The sequence below is a fragment of the Salvia miltiorrhiza genome, chromosome 4, assembly GCF_028751815.1.
Source record: "Salvia miltiorrhiza cultivar Shanhuang (shh) chromosome 4, IMPLAD_Smil_shh, whole genome shotgun sequence".
Lineage (NCBI taxonomy): Eukaryota > Viridiplantae > Streptophyta > Magnoliopsida > Lamiales > Lamiaceae > Salvia > Salvia miltiorrhiza.
The window spans coordinates 39,107,003-39,130,864 of NC_080390.1; the positions used below are offsets into that span (position 1 = coordinate 39,107,003).

Below are 23,862 nucleotides of genomic sequence, written 5' to 3' on the forward strand. Positions count from 1 at the left end.
TTTAATATAATTGGCGCGTCCGCTGGACACGCCTCACACATCTCTCTCGTCGACCTGTGTGTCCGCTAAGCCTCGGCCTCGACCCGGGGGGTGTCTCCAGCGCGCACGCGCCTCCCTCGCACCGCGTCGACCACCCGAGGCGCTGTTGCTGCGCTGGAGATGCTCTAAGGGTATATGCAATGCCAACTTATTTCCATATAAAAAAGTTGATCTCCTAGCTTCCAACCAATGCAATCATGGTAATTTGGCAAAAACATAGAACCCAATTACTAAATTTAGAACCCAATTTCTTTATCTCTCATCTCCTTTTTTAAAAAAATAAATAAATAAAATTTGAAGCGTCCGCTCACTTCTTTGTAGTATACTATACTATATATTTTTTCTTTCTTGTCAATCTTGGTTGTTTCTATTTTAGCCTTTTGTTTTTCTTTTTATCCCATTCAGTTTTTCTTTATATAAAAAAAAAATTATAGGTTGTTCTTCTTTTAAAATATACGCAGATCTTAAATATAGAATCATGTGTATATTATGGCGGGATGCGTGCTATTTTTTTTTATGACACAAGCAAAGATCACCTCTGATATTTGAGCATCATCTCATTTAATGCTTGAGAGAGAACAACTTGCTTCATAGCGAATCATAATATATTTTATTAATATATATTTGCTATTTAAACTATTTACTATTTGTTTACTATTTGCATTATCTCCACATCTAACTTTTAAGCATCTAATCTTTCAAGCTCTAAACGAGATGGTGTTTAGGAGTTTTAGAGTAATTTGTCAAGCTTCAGACGGAATGATGCTCATAATTCAGTTATGGTCTTTCAAGTTTTAGACGAGATGATACTCAAACGTCATACGTGGTCTATCAAGCTCCATATGAGATGATGCTTAGTAGTTAGTTCTAGTGATTGGGCGTATTTTATACGCATATTTTGAATGTTTTTGGTTGATTTTAATGCATAGTTCCTGCTTATTATTATCTTTTGTAGTTAATTGTGGAACTAATAAATCTATTGGATGGTTTTTGATAAAATTTGGAGAAAAAACTGGATTTTGAAAAGAATTTTGAAGTTGTGAAGAATGAAAGCTGTAGCATGTATGTTGAGCAGTGGGCGCATTCTATCGGGGATGTTCGAAAGTAAAGAATGAATGTCGAGAAAGTGGGCTGAAGTAGTTGAGTTATTATTAGTGGTTTTTATTTATTTATTTTGTTGGGGTTAAGCATTTATTTTGATCAAGGGCTGAACGCCACTTTTAGTTTCTAAAGTGTAGGCCTATGCGCCACTTTCATTTATTTCCTTAGTTAGTTTAGGTTTTGATTTTATTAGTTTATGACTTACACGCCACTTGATTCCTTTTAGACTAGGTTTTATTATTACCTTAATATATACTCCCTCCGTCACAGGCCAATAGGCCCAGTTGCTTTCGGCACGGAGATTAAGAAAATCACTTTTTGGTAGGTAAATGGTGTGGTCCACCAACAATTAATATTTTAAGTGTTCTCTTATTTTCCTTAATCACATTTGTTCACTTAAACGAATTTAGCAACAATCAAATGCTTCACAGAAATTGAACAGCCACTGCGTATGATTCACACAAATTGAATACAGTAAGAAGCGAGCAAGATAGATAACAGATCCAAAACCAATCAGAATGAAAAAAACTCCAAACATTTTTATAATCCATGAGAAACTATAGCTACTGTAGAAATTGAAGAGTAAGAATCTGATAGACAAAACAAAATCCCAAAAATCAAGAACAAAAATTCCCTTATTTCGTTCTTCTTCAACTTTCAGAACTGAGAATGAAGAACCCTAAATCAGGATCTGCAAATGAAGAACCCTAAATCAAGAACTGAGAAATCAAACTTTCAGAAACCTTCTACCAAATCAAGAACCCTAAATCAAGAGCTTAGAGGCAGCGGCGGAGACGGAGAACGGCGGCGGTACAGCAGGGGCTGTAGTCTTGAGGCGGCGGCGGATCTGTGTGGCCGGAGCTCTGGAGAGTCAGTGGTGCTGCTCGTCGTTGAGAGAGAGAGAGAAGGGAGAGGGGGCGGCGGTGATGGAAATGGCGAAGGGAAATGGGAAGGGGAAGGTTTCCCGTCGAGATAGAGAGGGGCTCCGAATCGTCCACCGACGAAGGAGAGGCGGCGGCGGCACAGCAGGGGCTGTAGTCTTGAGGCTGCGGCGGATCTGTGTGGCCGGAGCTCTGGAGAGTCAGCGGCGCCGCTCGTCGTTGAGAGAGAGAGAAGGGGGAGGGGGCGGCGGTGACGGAAATGGCGAAAGGGAAGGGGAAGGGGAAGGCTTCCCGGAGAGAGAGAGAGAGAGAGAGAGAGGGGAAAAATCTAGGATGAAATTTTTTTGAATGAGTAGATTAGGGTTCATTAAGGGGGTATATCTCCTTTAAATAAGTAACTATTGATTTTTATTAAAGCCCTAATTATTTCCAATTTTAGACTGGGCCTATTGGAGTGGGACGTCCCAAAAAGGAAAGCGAGCCTAATATATATATATATATATATATATATTAGGGATCATATATATATATATATATATATATATATATAAATTCACGCATACAACTTTTGGAGGAGACTTGGATGAATTTTGGGAACCATTAATTAAGTTTTCTTTTCTTCATCTTTTCGCTATTTATTACTTTATTTATTTCTTTTATTTGTTTATGAGTTCTAGCTAATTTCGTTTATTCCAGCAACGATTAGGGAAGCACTAGTAAGATTATTCTGTGAGATCTAATTTGTTCTTATACTTTATTTAATGCTTGTATATGCGATTCTCTGTATTTATTGTTATTAATTGTTTTAATCCATTAGGTAGTGCGCAACATTTAGTAGGTTAGAATTAATTATACAGCCAATTAAATCGGCCATACGTAATCGTGGTTTAGGTTTGATTAGTGGTAAATTGACACATCAGGGTCAAGGAAAAAATAGTCTTAATTCAATAATCCTGCGTCAGAGGTTATTGGTTTTGAATCGGGTTTCTCTAGATATTAATGTTGTCGGCTCATTAAACCTATAGAGCGTCTCTTACGGTTGTTAGTCGATTAGGGTAGTAATTAGTGAAGCGTCTTCCTGATTACCGAATAGTTAAGGAGAAATAAGATCACGTCAGAAGCGTCTTCGGTGGTTATAACTGGTTTGCTTGCATGAATTAAAGTTATATTTGCATCAATGATCAGAATAATTAAGTTAGGGTGGACTTAATTGATTGCTGAAATTTCTTTATTAATTGTTAAATTTTTCTATTTATTATTTAGGATTAGAACCATTGCAATTCTTTTGAATTTTATTTATTTATTTATTTATTTATTTCTATTTTAGTATGTTCATATTTTTCCCCATAATCTCGTTTGTTTAGTTACTTTGCAGGTTAAATTTTAGGAGAATTCTCACTGATCCCTTGGGAGACGATTTTGCTTGCTACTGTGTGCGCAGTATGAGCATACCGGTTGACTGTAGGATATTTTTGGTGTAAAACGACTCATCATCTAGTCTTTCACACTCCAGACGAGATGATGCTTAGAAGTTAGATCTGATCTATCGAGCTCCATATGAGATAATGCTCAAAAGCCAATTCTAGTCTTTCAAGCTCCAAACGAGATAATGTTCAGAAGTTATGGTTTTGGTCTGATAATTTAGATAAGATGATGCTCACAAGTTAGTTATGATCTTTTAAGCTTCAATGAGATGATGCTTAGAAGTTCGTTATAGTCTTTCAAGTTCCAAATGATGATGCTCAAAAGTTCGATGCCCAGAAGTCATATGTGGTCTTTCAAATTTCAAACAAGTACTTTATGCTCAGAAGTTTGACGCTAAAAAATTAGATGTGGTCTTTTGAGCTCTAAATGATGATCTGGTCTTCCAAGCTGTAGATGAGATGATGCTGAGATGGTGGATGTGATCTTGAATTATTTCTCATCCATCAATTAAAAAATTATATAATACTAATAAACCTTTTCTATATACGATTAATAGCAAATGAGCTCATCAATCCTCCATCATATACTCTTCCCCCCTCCCCTCCCCCCCCCACACACACACACACACACACATATATATATATATATATATATATATATATATATATATATATATATATATATGGTGTGGTTCTAGAGAGAACTACATTATTTGTGAGAACATGAGAACCATCAAATCTAATGCATCCACTGTAAAAATTAATGCATTTGTTTTTAAAATTAATGAACTAAAAAAAAAAAAAATTGATCCCTTCAGGATTCGAACCCAGAATCTGCATTCATCCAACAAGATAATGCATCCACCGTAGATTTTGATGATCGAATGGTTGAAAATGGTTCTCCGTTCTATTTTTATTTAGTGATTCTTTCTTGAATATATATATAGGGAGAGGTTCAAGAAAGAACCACTAAATAAAAATAGAACGGAGAACCATTTTCAGCCATTCGATCATCAAAATCTACGGTGGATGCATTATCTTGTTGGATGAATGCAGATTCTGGGTTCGAATCCTGAAGGAAGTAATTTTTTTTATTTTTTTGAATGCATAAATTTTAACAGCGAATGCATTAATTTTTACAGTGAATGCATTAGATTTGATGGTTCTCACGTTCTCACAAATAATGTAGTTCTCTCTAGAACCACACCATATATATATATATATATATATATATATATATAGGGCCGCGTTCAGTTGAGAAGACGAACACGCTATGTTCATCAAAATATATTGAACATATACAACATTTTTGGGGGTTCTAGGGTTTGACCCCCTATATGTTCAACATAAAAATCCGTTGAATATGGCGTGAATAAATGTTGACCGTTAGATTAGATAAGATCAACAAATGAGATTACTTCTCATTTCTCACAACATTTAAGCCTTCTCAATTGAACTTTGGCATATATATATATATATATATATATATATATATATATATATTTCTTATTTTTCTAAAGTCTCTAATTCTATGTCGACTTTTATGAAAATTAATCTAATGAACAAGTTGTGTCTAATGAATAGGTTCAGCTGATGATGAGTCGGTTGAAGTTGATTCCAATTAGCTAACTGGTAGACTGATTAGTTTTTAGATAAGTATGTTCATACTAAGTGCTCAGTTATCATTTCTACCTGTAAGCTGATTAGTTGGACTAGTAACTAATATGTGAGGAAAATGGTGATTGAGTTACTTGCTTTTACGAAATCTTTCAGGCTATCTTTTCATCTTTACCAAGTTCAAATATAAGAAACAGAAGTGGTGTAGTCAATATGAGGTTAGTGTGCAATATAATTTGTAGAGTAATTAAGCTGAGCAGAGATAAATATGCAGGATGTAAAGCACACGAAGTTTTAACGTGGTTTAGAGCCAACTGCTCCTACGTCCACGACCATATTAAACATCTACTACAATCGAATATCTCATTTCACAATGACAAGGAAACTTGATCAGCTACCGTTAAGCTGATTACACGTTGTTACGCGGACATGACCTATACGATATTAACTCGATAACCCCTGAAACTTTGCAACTTTCATACTACTACACTCGTAACTTACTTGTTGGCTTTCTTCAAACTCTAACACCCAACTGTTACAAGCGATGAGAGGGTTTTGAGAGGTTTGGTTCCAACTATATGAACACACTGTTACAGAGAAGAGTTTCAGTGTATTCAAGATTTAAGCTTTAGATATAACACGAAAGATGTCTAGATGTTATAAGAAAATATTTGTATGGTAACTCTGAAATCCAATGATGAAGTTTCAAATGTATGATTTCCTTATTTAGAAATACGCTGAGATCTTGAGCACTTTGAGAATATGAGCTTTGAATGCTTGAGAGTTTAATTGCGTAGCATTTCTGGTAGTTCTTTTGTTAGAGGTTTCAGGATATATATACTCCTCAGACGAAATAGTTCCGTTGGAGAAAACGTCTTCAATCTTCGTTAGTAGGGTTTGTAATCTTCCCGTTGGACTCCTTTGGTGTTGTTGCTTGTCAATGTTAAGTCAAGTGTAAGGATGTAGCAAAAAGTTTGATTACATTGTTTAATACGACTCGTATTAATAATCACGTTGAAGAGAACGCGAAACTCCAAGTAACTCTCACGATCACGCAAGAACTAACTTTCAAACAAAAATATTCATAGCATGAGCCTCAAAATAATAATTCCCTAGCCTTATATAATGGCTTGGGCGACACAGCAAAAGAGAAGTAAACAAAATAAACCCTAACTCTCTACGGGCTCTCAAGCATGGCCTAAAGAAAAAGATAAACACTTGACTAGATAAGTTCTATCAAAACAAGGAAAGATATGATCTAAATCGAGAGGTGATTATGTGGTGAAGCGTGTGGGTTTCTTACTCTCTCTACGAGTCCGCCGTTGGGCTAAGCTGGGCTCTTCTTGCTGCTGGGCTTCGGTTATCTCGACAGTTGTTATCTCGGCAGTTGAGCTCGTATCAACTCCCCCATCCTTTGAAGCCACCTTGTCCTCAAGGTGAAAGTCTGGAAAGGTTGCCCGGAAAGAGTCTAGTGATTCCCATGTGGCCGCATCCGGGGGAAGGCCTTCCCATTGGACCAAGATCTGGGAGGTCGGGACACCGTCGCAAAGGATGGTGCGAGAGGAAATAACGACCACCGGAAGAAGAGCAGGCAGGCCAGAAGAGTCCACGGGAATCGGATTCAATGGTGCCGAACTAGTGCCAACAAAAGGTTTGAGAAGAGAAACATGAAAAACCGGATGGATGCGACTACCCGAAGGTAAGTCGAGGCGATAGGCCACGGCACCGATCTTCTCAGAAATTGGATATGGCCCAAAATATCGTTTGGCGAGCTTCGGAGCAGGGCGACGCTGCACAGAAGATTGGCGATAGAGTTGTAATTTGACCCACACAAGATCACCAATTGAGTAAGAGACATTACGCCGATGTTTGTTAGCCTGCTGTTGCATGCGGTGTTGGGCGGAAGACAAGGACTCTTTGAGGGCGCGTAGCAACGTATCGCGCTCCACGAGCAAGGCATCTAAAGCATCGATGGAAGTAGAGCTGGGAATATAACGAGGAATCACCGGTGGAAGACGCCCATATACAGCTTGAAATGGACTCATGGAAATGCTGGAGTGATAAGAGGTGTTGTAGTGGAATTCAGCCCAGCCCAAGTACTCAAACCAACGAGCTGGGTGGTTGGCTGTCATAGCGCGCAAGTACTGTTCCAGGCAGCGATTAACCACCTCGGATTGGCCATCCGTTTGGGGGTGATAAGCCGAGCTATGCTTAAGTGTTGTCCCGCTAAGTTTGAAGAGTTCTACCCAAAATTTACCCATGAAGATGGGGTCACGATCCGAGATGATGGAAGATGGGAAGCCATGTAACTTCACGACGACATCGGTGAAGAGCCGAGCCACTTTGGCTACAGTTAGCCAGCAGATAAAGGACCAAAATGCGCTGCCTTAGTAAGTCGATCAACGACGACCATAATGACAGAGTAGCCATGTGATGTAGGGAGGTGAGTAATAAAATCCATAGTGAGCTCACTCCAAACCAAGGCAGGAATGGGTAACGGCTGGAGAAGTCCGGCTGGGGCTGTAGTAAGAGTCTTCACTTGTTGACACGTTGGACATGCACGCACAAAGGCTTCAACATCGCGGCGCATGCGGGGCCAGTGAAAGAGTGTCGAGAGACCGACTAGTGTTTTCTTGACACCACCATGACCGCCAACAGGGGAGCAATGATATTCCTCAAGCAATTGTTGTTTGAGAGGCGAAGATGGGGTGAGAAAATACTTTCGACGAAAGGTGAGAAGACCATCGATTACAGCATAATCCGAGGGAAGGTCGCCGGCAGTAAATCGTTGATGGTAAGAGATGAAGTCAGTTTCTACCGAATTAGCACGGCGCAACTGATCGAGGAAGGTGGAAATAGGAGAACTCTGAATGGTGAGGCAGATGGGAGTGAAGATGTCGGAAGGAGGAGCAACTGAAGAGTCAACCTCGGCGCCGGGTGCGCGAGAGAGAGCATCAGCGACAATATTATGTTTCCCCGGCTTGTACTCAATCACAAAATCATAGCCAAGGAGCTTGCGGATATATCGATGTTGATCCGGAGTATGGAGTTGCTGGCGAAGTAACTCTTTTAAGCTGTGATGGTCGGTGCGAATAATAAATCGGCGACCAAGGAGGTATTGGCGCCATTTAGCAATGGCTTCGCTAATGGCGTGAAGTTCCTTGATGTAGGTGGATGTGCCCCGAAGGCGAGGACCAATTTTTCGGCTGTGGTAAGCAATGGAAAGATTGTCCTGGAGTAGGACGGCCCCAAAACCAACATCCGATGCATCTGTTTCGATGGTTAAGGTTTTAGAAAAATCCGGTAGAGTCAAAACTGGTGTAGTAGCCATGGCGGTCTTCAAAGTATCAAAAGCCGAAGTCGCGGCGTCAGTCCAGGTGAAGTTATCCTTGCGGAGAAGGTCTGTTAAGGGGGCGGCGATAGCGGCGTAGTGTTTAACAAATTTTCGGTAGTAGCCTGTTAAGCCGAAAAAGCCCTGTAGGTGTTTCGCCGAAGTAGGCTTGGGCCAGTCGAGCATAGCAGAGATCTTTGTGGGGTTGACACGGAGCTCACCGGCGCTAACAATATGGCCCAGATAATCGACCGAAGCGGTGCCAAAGGTGCACTTGGATGACTTCACAAAGAGCTGATGATGCTGGAGGCATTGGAGCACCTGGCGCAAATGAGTAATATGCTCGTCCTCCGAACGGCTGTAAATAAGAATATCATCAAAAAAAAACGACGACAAATTGCCGCATGAAGTCTATAAGTATAAAGTTCATAGTGGCTTGAAAGGTGGAGGGCGCATTAGTGAGGCCGAACGGCATGACAAGAAATTCAAAGTGACCGTCATGAGTGCGAAAAGCCGTTTTGAAAATATCTTTGTCGTGGACCCGAATTTGGTGGAAACCGGCGCGCAAGTCCAGTTTAGAGAAGACTCTGGAATTTCCGAGTTCATCAATCAACTCGTCCACCATGGGGATGGGAAATTTATCCTTGACAGTGACGGCGTTAAGGGCACGGTAATCCACGCAAAAGCGATAGGACCCATCTTTCTTCTTAACGAGGAGCACTGGCGAAGAGAACGGGCTGTGACTGGGGTGGATGATGCCTTGGTCGAGCATTTCACGCACCAAATGCTCCATCTCATTCTTTTGGAAGTATGGGTAGCGGTAGGGACGGACATTGACGGGCTTGGCACTGGGATCCAAGTGGATACGATGATCGAATAAGCGGTGGGGAGGAAGGCCGCGTGGTGCTGCAAAAACATCAGAGAATTCCAGCAAAACAGAGTGGAAAGGAGTCGGAATACCGTCGAGGTCGAGAGCAGCCTGTGGTGAATTAGTCGGCGTCTCAGCACGAACAAGCCAAATCTCAAAAATGGAGGAAACTTCATCAGGATGTAGCATAGCTTGAAGCATTGAGAAACTGATTTACCGAGAACTGAGGGAAGCGTCGCCGGTGAGAGTAATCGGCTTGTCCAGCCAAGTGAATTCCATACGGCTGCTACTGTAATCATGTGTGACGCGGCCGAGCTCTTGGAGCCATTGTATGCCAAGGATAATATCGGGACCCTTGATGGGTAGCACAAATAAGTCGATGGTGAATGTTGTCCCTTGCAGCTCAAGGGGTATAGCGGCGCACTTCTGTTGGCAGAGAATAGAATCGCCGTTGCCAATATAAAGTCGAAAATTCAGAACCGGAGTGAGAGGGAGTTGGAGGCGCTCCGCGAGAACAGGAGATATGAAATTATGTGTGCTGCCGTTGTCTATCATGACGTGGGCGCGTTGGTTGCAGCAACTGCCCCATAAACGGAGAGAGCGCGGTTGAGAAGAGCCGGAAAGGGTGTGCAGGCTGGACACATCCGCAAGAATAAGGTCCTCCTCGGACCGAGCAATATTGGGATCTGGATCTTCTTCTAGTTCGGTGGTGTTGGTGTCTTCACCATATAAGAGCAAGACTTGGCTTTTGGATTTGCATCGATGTGCCGGGTTCCACTTCTGGTCGCAATTGAAATAAAGCCCCTTCTCACGTTTCTCACGTGTCTCGGCCGGGGTCAGTCGGCGAACTGGGATGGTGGAGGAAGAGTCGCGGCGTTGGACGCCGAGAGGGCTGGCTGTGGAACTAGATGGGGTGGAACACTGTTGGTGGCTGGAGGAGGGCGCTGGGGCGCTGGCGGTGTAGTAGCTGGCCGCGAGAACGGGCGGGCGAAACTACGAGAGTCGGGTGGTATATCCAGTAGTTTGCTTTCGAAAACACGTGCAAGAGAAAAAGTTTCATCCAAAGTGGATGGACGATTCATCTGTAATTCACGACGAATAGAGGGCTGGAGCCCAGATATATAAAAGGATATAAGAAGAAGTTCAGAGATACCCGTGACGCGTCCCATTAAAGATCCGAAGGTGGATTGGTAATCACCCACAGAACCCTGTTGTGTGAGTTTGGCGAGCGTGCCTTCGGGGTCCTCAAATTGCGAGGGACCAAAGCGCGCGCGAACGCGGGCTAAGAAATCTGGCCATGTCGATAGCATATGTTGTGATTTCAGCCATTGAAACCATGTGGAGGCCTTGCCGTCGAGATGGAACGCAACGATTTGGAGACGCTGCGTGTCTGGTGTGTTGTGGTTTGCGAAGTATTCCTCGATTTTGAAGATCCAGGAATGAGGATCATCGCCGTCAAAGCGCGCAACGTCCAGACGAACCAGCGGGCCACGAGGATTGTGGTTATCCATGGTGGAGGATGATGAAGGGTGGGAGTTGCGGAAAAGCGCGACGAGCTCATCGATCTGTTTCTGCACGGCGGTGAGCGGCGCTTGCCAATCAGGAACGTCGGGGTCCATGAGAATAGCAATGAAAGCACCAATTAATACGACTCGTATTAATAATCACGTTGAAGAGAACGTGAAACTCCAAGTAACTCTCACGATCACGCAAGAACTAACTTTCAAACAAAAATATTCATAGCATGAGCCTCAAAATAACAATTCCCTAGCCTTATATAATGGCTTGGGCGACACAGCAAAAGAGAAGTAAACAAAATAAACCCTAACTCTCTACGGTTAAACACTTGACTAGATAAGTTCTATCAAAACAAGGAAAGATATGATCTAAATCGAGAGGTGATTATGTGGTGAAGCGTGTGGGTTTCTTAATCTCTTTACGAGTCCGCCGTTGGGCTAAGCTGGGCTCTTCTTGCTGCTGGGCTTCGGTTATCTCGACAGTTGTTATCTCGGCAGTTGAGCTCGTATCATTGTTCATATCCTAACACCGAATCTATATTTGATGGGATCTGTATTAAATGCGGTGGAGTGTCTATTTGTTGCCGTAGGTTATATAACCCTTTTTAACGCTGTGTTAACTCCAATTGCGAGTCCACACATGTTTCATGCGCTCAGCTGGATCCTTCTTTCACAAACAGAATGAATATAAGCACTCCTTTTTAAAAAATAAAAAAAATTGATGATCTAATTAAAATAAAAGACATGCTCCCTAACAAATTATCTGCAATTTAAATTTACATTAGTAAAGCTCATGATCAATAGAAAGGGTTTTAATATAACATCAAAATTTTATGACGATGAAGCGCAGTCTGTTGGTAAGAAGCTTCTCCTCCAACCAATAGGTCGGGGGGTGGGGTTCAAGTCACCTAAAAGGTTAGAGTGCGAGTGTGTTTTTTTCTATCTTTGTGTATAATAAATTTAAAAGAATAATAATAAATAATATCAAAATTTTATTAATTTTCTCAACCGTCTATAATTTTGAAAAAGTCCATACGAGACCATCTTCCACCTTTTTTAGGCAAATCCGATGTCCCACGGGCTCATTTTGCCGTTTGGTCGCTGGTCCACGCATACATCCAAGGAAATCTACTCCAACACATAATTCTTTTAAAATTTTTTTTTGATCAGTAAAGTAAAACTTTTATTGAAAGAAAATGGATCAAGGCATCAAGAATGCCAATCAAAACAATAAAACAAGTTTAAAGTCTTTGGAACACCAAGAAGTAAAAGGAATTCCTAACTCCACGATTTTGTAGGCCTCGTTCCAACTCCAAAGTCTCCCCTTAATCTGTAATACAAGTCTATCAATATCCCAAGCCTTGTCCTGAAAACGACTACCATTCCTGCTTTCCCAGAGCAACCACACTGTTCCCACCCACAAAGCTTTAAGCAGTCTTCTTTCTCTCTTCTTTTTTCCAGCCGCGATGAAAGAAATGAAGTGTTGAAAGATACCTCTCGGATTTGCCGTTTTGATGTCGAGCCATTGAAAGATCTGATCCCATACCGCCGCTGCTTTCGAGCAATGGAGGAACAGGTGTTCCGTCGTTTTCTCACTAGAAACACATGCATTGCACCATCTCTCCTCCACGCTGATCTGAACATTTCTTCTACTCAAATTATCACATGTTGCCAATCTGTTTCTAAGACATCTCCATGCCGTCACCTTGGCTTTATTTGGTGTTGGGGCCTTCCAAACCTTTGCCATCTCCAAAGGTAAAACTTGTTGCTCCTGTCTTGTTTTTGCCACAATTTCATATGCCGACTTGATTGTGAAGCATCCATCTGGTGTCGCCTTCCAGTTCCATCCGTCTGTTACATCTACACAAGGAGCAAAATCAGCAATCACCAACCGGAGATCCTCCACAAGTCCTTTCTCCCTCTCCCTTAACTCCCTCCTCCACTCGACCCTCCATACCCACGACCCTCCCTCCCAAGACCCGCTTTCACCAACCAGCTTTTTCTTGTTCAGGCTCAAATTATACAATCTCGGAAACACAAACTTAAGGGGTTTGTCTATCGCCCACACATCCTCCCAGAAGCTGATCTCAAGCCCGTCCCCAATTCTTCGCCTCAAATTATTGATGAACCATCGCTCTCTCCTCCCTCCTCCCTTTTCCACAATTTTTTGCCACCACCCTTTCTGTCCACCTCTTCCCGCCACCGAACATTCTCCCCCTTCCCCCCACACTAGCTCCCCATAAAGCGATTTGATCACCCTTACCCACAGAGCTTTCCCCTCCCCCAAAAACCTCCAGAGCCACTTACTTAATAGCACCTGATTAAACCAATCGATATTCCGAAACCCCAGACCTCCTGAATCCTTGTTGAAGCACAAGGCATTCCACTTAAACCAGGTGATACCGCCCGTCTGTGTACCTCCTCCCCACAAAAATTTTGAGAACAGTGAATTAAGTTCCTTAATCACCGCTTTAGGTATGAAAGCGAGGGATAATTGATAGACCGGGATGGATTGCAACACTGACTTGACTAGAGTAATTCGTCCTGCCAGCGAAAGATGTCTCTTCTTCCAGCTTGCCACTTTGTTTGAAACTTTTTCAACCAAAAACTTCCAATCTCCAACACCATTGCTGCGCCCCCCCACTTTAGTACCCAAGTAGTTGCACGGAAAGGATCCGATCTTGCACCTGAGGAGCGAAGCCCATCTCCTCTCAACTGCGTCATCCACTCCCACTGTCAGAAGACAACTTTTGTCGAAATTTACAGCTAAACCCGAGACGAACTGGAAGAGAATCAGGAGTTTCTTCACGCTCTCCATATTTCTGTCATCTGTCTCCAACAAGAAGATAGTATCGTCCGCGTACTGTAGATGTGAAATGGACACTTTATCCTTGCCAATCTTCGCCGGAACCAGGAACTGCCTCTCCGTTGCTCTTTCAATGAACTCGTTGAGGCCTTCTGCCACGATAAGGAAAAGGAAAGGTGACAACGGGTCACCCTGTCTCAAACCTCTCTCCATTTTGAAGTCTCCCGTCGATGACCCGTTCACCAAAACACTTGCCGTTCCAGATTCCAGACTCCCTTTAATCCACTTCCTCCAAAGTCCGTCAAAGTTAAGTCGACTGAGAAGCATATCCAAGAAATCCCATTGCACAGAGTCGTATGCTTTTGCGAAGTCAATCTTGAAGAAAATACGGCCCACTCTCTTCTTTTTTGCCTCAAAAATAGCTTCATTCAGGATAACCACCCCATCTAGGATGAAGCGACCCTTGACAAACGCACTTTGATTATCGGAAATGATCGACCCCATAACCCTCTTCAATCTCTCAGCCAGGATCTTAGCCACAATTTTATACAAGCTGGTGATAAGAGAAATTGGGCGAAACTCATCGAGCGACCCAGCCCCTTCTTTCTTCGGAATCAGAACAATAAAAGAGGCGTTACCACCTTTCGGTATTTTCCCATTTTCGTGAAATTCCTTCAAAACCTGGAGGTATTTACCACATAATTCTTTTAAATTACCACTAGCTATTACATTATATATATATATATATATATATATATATATATAAAATTCCAATTTCATTATCAGTAAATTATATTATATTTTTATCTCAAAACATTCATTTTTCCATTTTTTTTTTAGAATTACAAGAGCCATCTAATATATAATCAAATTTGCAATTCACATGCGGGCGGGACCTTACACTACACAAATATGAGAAAACAACCACACGCCACAAAAAAGAGTCTTTGAGTGCCTCAACTTTGCCACTTGAGCTAGGCCTCATCGACCATTTTTCCACTGTTGCTTTTGGTAATTCTAAGTGAAAAACTAATTATCAAATAAATTTTAAGTTAAAAATTATAATACTATTAAGTAAATCCTTTAATTTGTATCATACATTAACCCAAATGAGATCATCTGTCCCATAATTTAGTGTGTACCACCGTGTACCACTCTTAATTTATTATAATTTTTAATTATTTTTTCTTTAATTTTAATTTATTATACTTTAATATAAGTATAAAGATAATTAACAAGGGTTCGCTCATCTAATTAGGGTTTGTCTATTTTTTATACTTATTTGAATTAATAATAGATTATTTGGGTTAATTAATTCAAAGTTAGGATATATAACTTTTTTAAATTTCAATTTTTAGTGATAAATATTAATTAGAGTTTATAATATAATAATAATTTTTATTTTTTAAAAAATAATTATAAATAATGAGATTAGGAGTGGTACACGGTGGTACACACTAAATTATGAAAAAGGGGATCTCATCCGCATTAACCACCTTAATCTACAACCCTAAAGGATATTAACTGATGGGGAGGTCTCTGTGCGCTCGAGCGCATAGTGAGAATCACCTGTTAATGCTGGCTAGTAAATCCATTCGTGCTAGGCACGATAAACATCGTAATTAATTGATATATTTAAATAATTTTTTTTAATGCTTTCAATATAGTTATTTTCGTGAGAAATGAGAATAACGAATAAATTAATAAAATCTACAAATAAGTTGTTTGTAATGTACGAATAGTTATAATTCAGTTAATGTGATGAAAATTTCGGACCTTTCACAATTTAAACTCAAGTTTGAACGGCTATTCGATAGTGCATTTGAAGCAGTTTATCGTAAATTTATATTAATTTATTCGTATTTTTATTTTACACGATAAATTTGAATGAAATATCAATCATAGAATCTCAATATTTAAGATTCTAAATTCATTTTCATCCTATTTTATTATTCTCAGTGGATTCTTTCTTTCTCGATATATATATATATATTTGGTTCTCTATATAATTAAACAACATTTCCAGTCATTTTCCATATCGTTCTCTCTTCTTTATCCAAACCTAAGAATCCACTCCTATATAAAAAACGACGACTTTGTATCCGCGTGGATCACAGGCCAGAGAGCGAAATGAGCACTAAAAAGGCTCGCACAGAGAGCAAATTCATGAGATACATCAAAGGGCCCGTTAAAATCCTGGCCCGAGCCCGGGATTTGTACGTGCGGAGCATGACCTCCTGCGCCGGCCACGCCGCCGTCGGCGTTCCCAACCTCCATTTCCAAAGTCTTCCGAGAAGCTTCAGCGCCAACTCATCCTACTCAGATCACACTTCCAGAGACGACGATTTGCGGGAGCTTATTAGGGTTGCTTCCACTCGCAGGAAGGCCGAGCTCCTCCGCTCGTCGCCGATGGCTGCAGGCGGCGTGCCGGCCTTTCCTCGCAGCCGCACGGTTACCGTTGGCAGGATCGATGAAGATAAGCCTTGTGAATTTGGTGGCGACGGCGTCGGAGTGAGGCCGGAAGTTTACCTTAGGAGCAAAACTTATGCGCCTTCAAGAAGTAGCATGGTGTGAATCTAGTATTATTTTCTACTACAATTAGTATTTTGCAAAATTGTTGCTTTAAACATCATCAATATGTTCACCTGTGTATATTAATGTCTCTTTTGTGTTGTGTATTGATAATTGCGAATTGGACATAAGTGTGCAACTTTTTTATTACATATACATATGATTGCTAGTTATATTTATATGGAAGTGAAAACTTAAGTTTTCGTAAAAACTATGAATTATTTGCACTTAATTTATACAATAATTGCACTAAATAGACAAAGTAATTGCACTTAATCAATCATGTAAAACCCCCATGAAATTCGATTTTAGGATCATGAGTTCATTGCAATTATTTTATAGGTTAAATACAAAAAGTTTGTAATTTTTATATTAAATGAAAATTATATTTTGTATATATATATATATATAACCATACATTATCGTGATTTTTCCTAAATACATTAAAATTGAGTATACAAAATTATACAAACTCTTCCGCTAATATATATATGGCGATCGTTTGTAAATGCAATATGAAATATTGCATTTGCAAATATTATGTAATAGAGGATGAAGGTTGTGGTATGTAACGATTATAAAAAAGTAATGGAATAGAAAGTGAAATATTATGTAATAGAGGATGAAGGTTGTGGTATGTAACGATTATAAAAAAGTAATGGAATAGAAAGTGTGGTATAGCTACTTTATAGATGGAAATAGTCAAATAAGGAGGAGGCGTTTATTTATTTTGAAGTGCTTGTGTAAGTGTAAAGACGGTCGGTGGAGTTATGTGTCATGTCAATATTCTAATCTGTTCAATTGTAAGGCTTGCTAATCATGTGTGATTAATTATATATCTTGAAATATTATATATCTTTCCTTCTCTTGATCAGATGGATTCACAAAGTTGGTGTTATGTCTACTTCTGTGCCTGGTTTTAGCACACGGTTTCTTGTATTGCATGGATTGTTAATTTTCGCGGTGTGGACAGAATCCAAACTAATTAACATAACTTTATATCTGTCCAAATTAAACTAACATAACTTTACATTTTTCAAACATAAATACATTTTGTTAATTAATGCATAGTGTTAAGCAGTTATATGGGTCAATCATATTTTGATTTAATTTGAAGATCCGAATACGAAATTCCTCATGAGTTTTCGGTTTGGCGGAACCTTAAGATATATAAATAAGGGGTCCCACCAAAATAATCTGAAGATAGCATATGGAAGCACACATGAACAATCAAAGATACCTCAAAAGGGAGGTTAACAGGCGTTAGGGGGTTAATGCTTGAGGCCAAAGGTTTAGATTCGAGTCTCCTTTAACACGATTTTTAAATTTCTTTGTTTAATACTGTTAATTTTTTAAAAAAATATATATACCTCAAAAGGGAGGTTAGCAGATGAACTAAAGATTTCTAACGGACAAGAATCTTGGATCTCTAGGTGTCCTGGATCCCAAAAAATAAATCTTTTAGCATCTTCTCGGAGGAAGGTTGACTCATAAAAATAAAGGATCCTCCTAAAAGACTGTTCGAGAAAAAAAGGATCCATCAAACATCATGGAAGGGATTCCCTAGGAGAAACAAGGATGTGTGTATGTTATATATGGTAAAGAAATATAATTAAGACCTCTACTTTATAGAATTATTTGTATCTTATATGTATATTAATCATTTTTCATGTATAAATATATATCATATTAATAGAGTCATGAAATAAAATAAATATTCCTTGAACGAAAAACCTATGGTATAATATAATTTCAATAATCATAGAGAGCCTACGAGTATAACATCTTATAAAATAAACAATAATATAAATATTTTTAATTACCTTTATTATAGTTTAAAATTATATTCATTATAGAAAATAAACCTATTATACTTAAAATGAACAATATTTATTAAATAACTTTAGTTGGCTTATGAGATTATTTAATCATAATGTAGTGTTACAAAATGACCAACAGCACATTACTTAATATATTTTGTAAATGTTTGTTCATCTTACTTGATATATATAAATATTAACATATTAATTATCAATGCATTAAAAATACAGTAGGAACAATATTGTATAGTAATCAACAAAAAATTTATTGGACAATTGTGAGTGCCGTTTGGAGTAAAAGTGATATTGCAAAATTTTCAAACATTTAGTTTTTATACATGTACTCCCTCCGTCCCACGAATCTTGATATTATCTCTCCTACTTTATCAATTTTATTACTCTCTCTATCTTACTTTATCACTTTTATTACATTACTTCTCCTACTTTATCACTTTTATACTTTATTAGGCAAGAACACTTCTTCGAATTCATCAGCTTAGGCAAGAACAAACCCAGCAAGATGTTTCACAATTGCATTTGGCAATGTGTGTGTTGGACGGTGTGGAAAGTTAGGAACGCGAGCATCTTCAAGAATGGAATCCCAGATATTGGTAAAACCGTGGAGGATATTTTTCTGTTTTCATAGAAATGGATCAAGGCTAGAGTTGAGCAATTTTGCTTCTCACTGCACGACTGGACACTTGACCCCTGCTCTTGTTTCTCATAGTGTCGTCTTTCGAATTGTGATGGTCCCATTCGGTCCCGCCGTATTGTGTATTTTGTGATTGAACTTGAGTACTTCTTGTACTCTTTTGGTTTTAATAAAATTTTTTCTTGACTTTTCAAAAAAAAAAGTATACTTTATTAATTACACACTTAAAACACTAATCTAAAACTCCTTAATTCTCGTGCCGAAACCAAACGTGTCAAGATCGTGGGACGGAGGGAGTAATAGATATGGCGGAACAAGTTCATCCTAGCCCAAAGGGCCTCATTGGGCCAGTTTTGGTCGGATAAAGGCCCAGAGATTTTAAGCCCGATGGCATCTTAGGCCGGATTGGGCCCGTTCAAAATGATTAGAATGTCCGACATACATGCCCGGCTCAACCCAGAATTCCACCTATAGGTGTAATCAAGTAACACAGTTGCATGTTGTGTAACATCAAATTGTGCTTGTAGACTTGTACTCAGTTTTCATATTCTTTCGTATTATTTAAATTATGTCCGTGAGATATAATTGAATTACATTAATAAATCAGAAATATCATATGAAAAAATTACGAGTCCATTCATAACGTAAGCCTGATTCATGGAATTTTGAATAATTTAATTAGAAGGTAATAGTACATAAAATGTTCGAACCACATAAATCATGGAATTTTAAATAATTTAATTAGAAGATAATAGTACATAAAATGTTCGAACCACATAAATCATCAGTGAAATCTATCAATTCTATAAAGCAATACATTTTTGAGAGCCCACAGCAATTCTCTATCCTACGTGGCGCTCTCAAAAGTCTCTATTTTGATTTATCTAATCCTGTATTATTTATTTTACATCTCAATTCTCAAGGTCTGCTAGAAAATCAATTCTGATATTCAATCATCCGTTACAAATTAGAGGCGCAATAGATCTGCAAATTCTTCTCAAATTTCTCTCCATCCCTCTGCAAATTTCATGCTCAATCACCGTTACAAAACTTAGATTAGCAATTGATCTGCAAATATTCTCAAATCCCTCTCCATCCGTCTGCAATCACCGTACTCAAATCTCATCTTCCGATCATTCTTGAATCTCTCCATCCATCTGCAAATCGTTCTGAAATCCCATCTCCCGCCGTCTACAAATCCTTATCACAACAATTGATATGCTAATCTCTATATACCGGGTCTCCCACCACTGATACATCAAAATTGGCAGGATTTGGTGCTCCATCTCCCCGCCTGATTCCGAACTATTTTTTAAGGTACGTGATTGAACAATTTGATGTTTATGTGTTTCTATTGTTTCTCATAATTGTCGGACTATTTGCTGCAACATTTTCTCTTTCTGGAATACAAAGATATCGGCGGCGGAAAGACTAGAAATCGCCCACCCCTTGCTCTATCTCACTCGGTTGTCGGGCTAGAAATCGCCATCACCGCCGATGCCCAACTTCTCCGATCTCCTCCCATTTTCACACTGGAGTGGCGCCGAGAAGAAGAAACTCTTCGCGTCCATCATCAGCTCCTATCTCCGTTGGTAAATGAAATTATGAAATTCCTTAGCTGATTTGCAACCCATTTTTTTCATACTTCAGTTATATATTTGTATTGATTCTTACATTCTTGATTCGCAGGAAATTGTGAAGTGATAGTGCAAGCGAAGAATTTCACTTCCGAATCAAATGGTGATAGTTTTCAAATCTCTATTTCCAAAACTGCCAAAATCAGTATTTCAGGTATCCATGTCCCTCTGACGAGGTTCGGAATAATATTGTTATTTGTTTTTATTTCTTAATTAATTAATTTTTGGTGGCAGTGATCGGAAAAGCGAATGAACACGACAATGGTGGGGGCGGAGGACATGAGAAATCTGGTGTTTGTTTTAGTTCCATATGGGCTTTTCTTTTCGAATATTTGATTTAGATTAGTTTAACATTGCCATACACGTGAAGCATATTATTTTCTTGATTGGTTATATAGGTTTAAGCTTTATTGAATTGTTAGTGGTGTAAATCAAAGATAATCCGGAGAGGGAGCCTGAATGAGCTTTCATCTTTTGCTGAGAAATAAGAAAGTTGCATACCTGAGGATTTAGACCTTGCATCTGATTTATGATTCCATCCTGTACATAAAAGACAGAATATTAGTATCTCAAATTACTTTCGAAAGTACAAGGAAAAAAATGGTCAAGACTATGGAAGTTTAGGGAAATGGGAACTGGCAGTTTGCATGCTACTTGGTAAAACCGGGGCATATCAGAGGTGGTACATATCATGGCGTAAAGAAAAACTAAAAAAATTAGGATAAATATGAGCTTGAATGAAAAGATAGCAGACCTCTAATATCACTGGCTTTATCTTTTGATTATATATAGTTATGTTATAGATGACTTTTTCATTATTTCTTTTTCTTTCTCTGTACCTATTTAACTACACTCTCCAACATTTTCAGTTTCCGGTTAGTTTGAGTATCGTACTTTCTTCTTGCCTAATTCAGTTTGGTGTAAGCTTTCTAATTCGATTCCAATTTTATGTGTGCTCATCTATTTGTTTATGGTTTGCCACTAACTAAGATAACCATGATTTAAGTATAAGCAATTAGGTTTGTATGTCAACAACTCATACTCATTAGGCAGAGTTATTTCTTATATTACCATCCAGGTTTTTAAAACTTGGTTTGCATATCAAACTTAACAGTGTGCTCTTTATACATCAAACTTCGAGTAATTTGTTTTATGCTCTGTATGCTTGTAAGAATTAAATGAGTTTGTGATCTATAGATGAATCAGAGGAGGCATTGAAGCTTTAGGGGATTCATTGTTCAAAGCCAACATCTCGTGAAAATAGGAGTAGTATGGGGGATAATAATGGAAACAAACTCCACAAATTGCAAATTTGTAGTCACTATAGATTATTATCCATCTTAAATTGGGGCCATGATGTATGCTGCGCATTTAGTGTTTTAGGAAGTAAGCAAGCTATTATTGAACTGATCTTAGATAAATAGTTTTGTTGATTTACGATCCTAAATGTATCTGTATTTTCTTTTTCCCACCTTACCTATTAGTTCATGCACAACCATTAAGAGTGCTGACCTTGTGCAGTTGCAAAAGAGCAGTAAAGAGTCATTGTTCTATCGTTGAGAACTATGCCATTTGCATTCATGTCCTCGTGCAACTTTTCAGCTGTTTTCCAATCTAGAGCCTTGAAGCAAAGAGATTTTATCAGTCATGGTATGAATCTTCTCTTGTATCTTTTTGCTGCTTCTTTTGGTTTCTCACTATTTTGCTTAATCTGTTTTAGTTGGTTAGGTTGCTTTTTTAATGTATTAGCATTGCTATGATTAGGAGTAGGAAATTCTGTCTGTGTATCTTTGACATCCCCTTCCCTTCTTTCAGATTTCCTCATTTTCAGCATTCTTCATTTCATTTTTGTATGTCTCACTACCTTCAATATCTCTTGACATGGCAGAGCTGGGATTGGACATCGAATCACTATATATGGTAGATTTGTGAATCTTTGGAGTTACATTTAACGAGGGATTCTCTGCTGCTATCATCATAATCATACTTCTTGGTCAACTTGGGAGGTAATGTCCGAAACAATCTGTATGCATGTGCGTGTAAAATTATGATTACTAATTGTTGTGCCATGTGGCATAGTCTCAAATTTCTTTACTAAATATGAGCTATACAATGTGAAAGCTCATATGGCTTTGTGATAACTACTTTAAGATTCTAATACTATTATTCCACTGTTCTACAAAATACAAATGAATTAGGGTACATTTTCATATCTATGACCAGATATATATATATATATATATATATATATATATATATATAGGGTGTGGTTCTAGAGAGAACTACATTATTTGTGAGAACGGGAGAACCATCAAATCTAATGCATTCACTGTAAAAATTAATGCATCCGCTGTTAAAATTAATGTATTCAAAAAAATAAAAAAAAATGCTCTCAAAAAAATAAAAAAAATTGCTCCCTTCAGGATTCGAACCCAAGATCTGCATTCATCCAACAAGATGATGCATCCACCGTAGATCTTGATGATCGAATGGCTGAAAATGGTTCTGCGGTCTTCTTTTATTTATGGTTCTTTCCTGAACCTCTCCCTATATATATATATATATAGGGAGAGGTTCAAGAAAGAACCATAAATAAAAAAAGAACGGAGAACCATTTTCAGCCATTCGATCATCAAGATCTACGGTGGATACATCATCTTGTTGGATGAATGCAGATCCTGGGTTCGAATCCTGAAGGGAGCAATTTTTTTTATTTTTTTGAGTGCATTAATTTTAACAGCGAATGCATTAATTTTTACAGTGAATGCATTAGATTTGATGGTTCTCCCGTTCTCACAAATAATGTAGTTCTCTCTAGAACCACACCCTATATATATATATATATATATATATATATATATATATATATATATATATATATAATCCTTTCCCTTTTCATGATTCAAAGCACCTAACTATGCTTCTGTTGTGCAGGCTTGGAGTTGGTGCTGGCGGATATGAGGATCCTGGTGTTAAGAAATTAAGAGGCTGGTTCTCAAAAGTTTGTTCATGTCCAGTTTGCGCTTATAACTTCTTTGCTTGGTCTTACTTCTATCAAATTTCAAGAGGTCGCGGAAGGTAAAATCGAAATTCCAGCAGTCATTAGTCAGTCCATCCTGTGCTGCCTCATTTCGCCTAACATATTGACAGCCTTGTCAATTTCACCAAACGCCCCTAGCTGCTCGATTAATTTGTTATAGCTTCAGCAGTTATACAATCAAAAGAACCACTTTCTTAATATGCAATCAGTTTCAGTTCATCTCATTTTTTATTTTTATTTTTTGTGTTAAATCTTGAGTTTTGTTTATGAGTGCCTAGACTCATATGTTTGATAGTCATGTTTTAGTCCAACACACCATATAACAGGGTTGGTTTTATGTTAATAAATTTTTATTATTTATTTTATCTCGATAAAAATTAGAGTTCCATGTTTGATAAAAAAAATGGGCTCAAGGTGAAACGATAGAAATGGACCCCTATCCACCATCATAAAAACAGAAGCTGACATTTTTTTAAGTCACATTATAACATATCGGTAGAAGAAAAAAAAGTATTAGTAATTATAAAAAAATAACTTATTGTCGCCTTTTTAAAGATT

At 38.6% G+C, this 23,862-nt stretch overlaps 1 protein-coding gene and 1 long non-coding RNA gene across 3 annotated transcripts; both read left to right on the forward strand.

Moving 5' to 3' along the window:
• Positions 1 to 15,600: 15,600 nt before the first annotated feature.
• Positions 15,601 to 16,334, forward strand: LOC131021568 (uncharacterized). The gene has a single exon (XM_057950819.1). The coding sequence runs from the start codon at positions 15,715 to 15,717 to the stop codon at positions 16,156 to 16,158; it is 444 nt and encodes a 147-aa protein (XP_057806802.1). The 5' UTR covers positions 15,601 to 15,714; the 3' UTR covers positions 16,159 to 16,334.
• A 3,110-nt stretch (positions 16,335 to 19,444) lies between these two features.
• LOC131021569 (uncharacterized) lies at positions 19,445 to 23,681 on the forward strand. 2 transcript variants are annotated; one of them, XR_009100992.1, is made up of 8 exons: positions 19,445 to 19,944; positions 20,041 to 20,219; positions 20,317 to 20,418; positions 20,499 to 20,555; positions 21,134 to 21,184; positions 21,786 to 21,914; positions 22,153 to 22,270; positions 23,199 to 23,681. It is a non-coding gene; the product is annotated as an uncharacterized LOC131021569 (long non-coding RNA). The 2 variants fall into 2 exon arrangements; XR_009100991.1 differs by lacking the exon at positions 21,134 to 21,184 and having other exon boundaries at positions 19,449 to 19,944.
• The last annotated feature ends 181 nt before the right edge of the window (positions 23,682 to 23,862 follow it).

What these genes read in the sequence shown, in the direction of transcription:
- LOC131021568 (XM_057950819.1), top strand. Translation starts at nt 15,715, where the DNA reads ATGAGCACTAAAAAGGCTCGCACAGAGAGCAAATTCATGAGATACATC.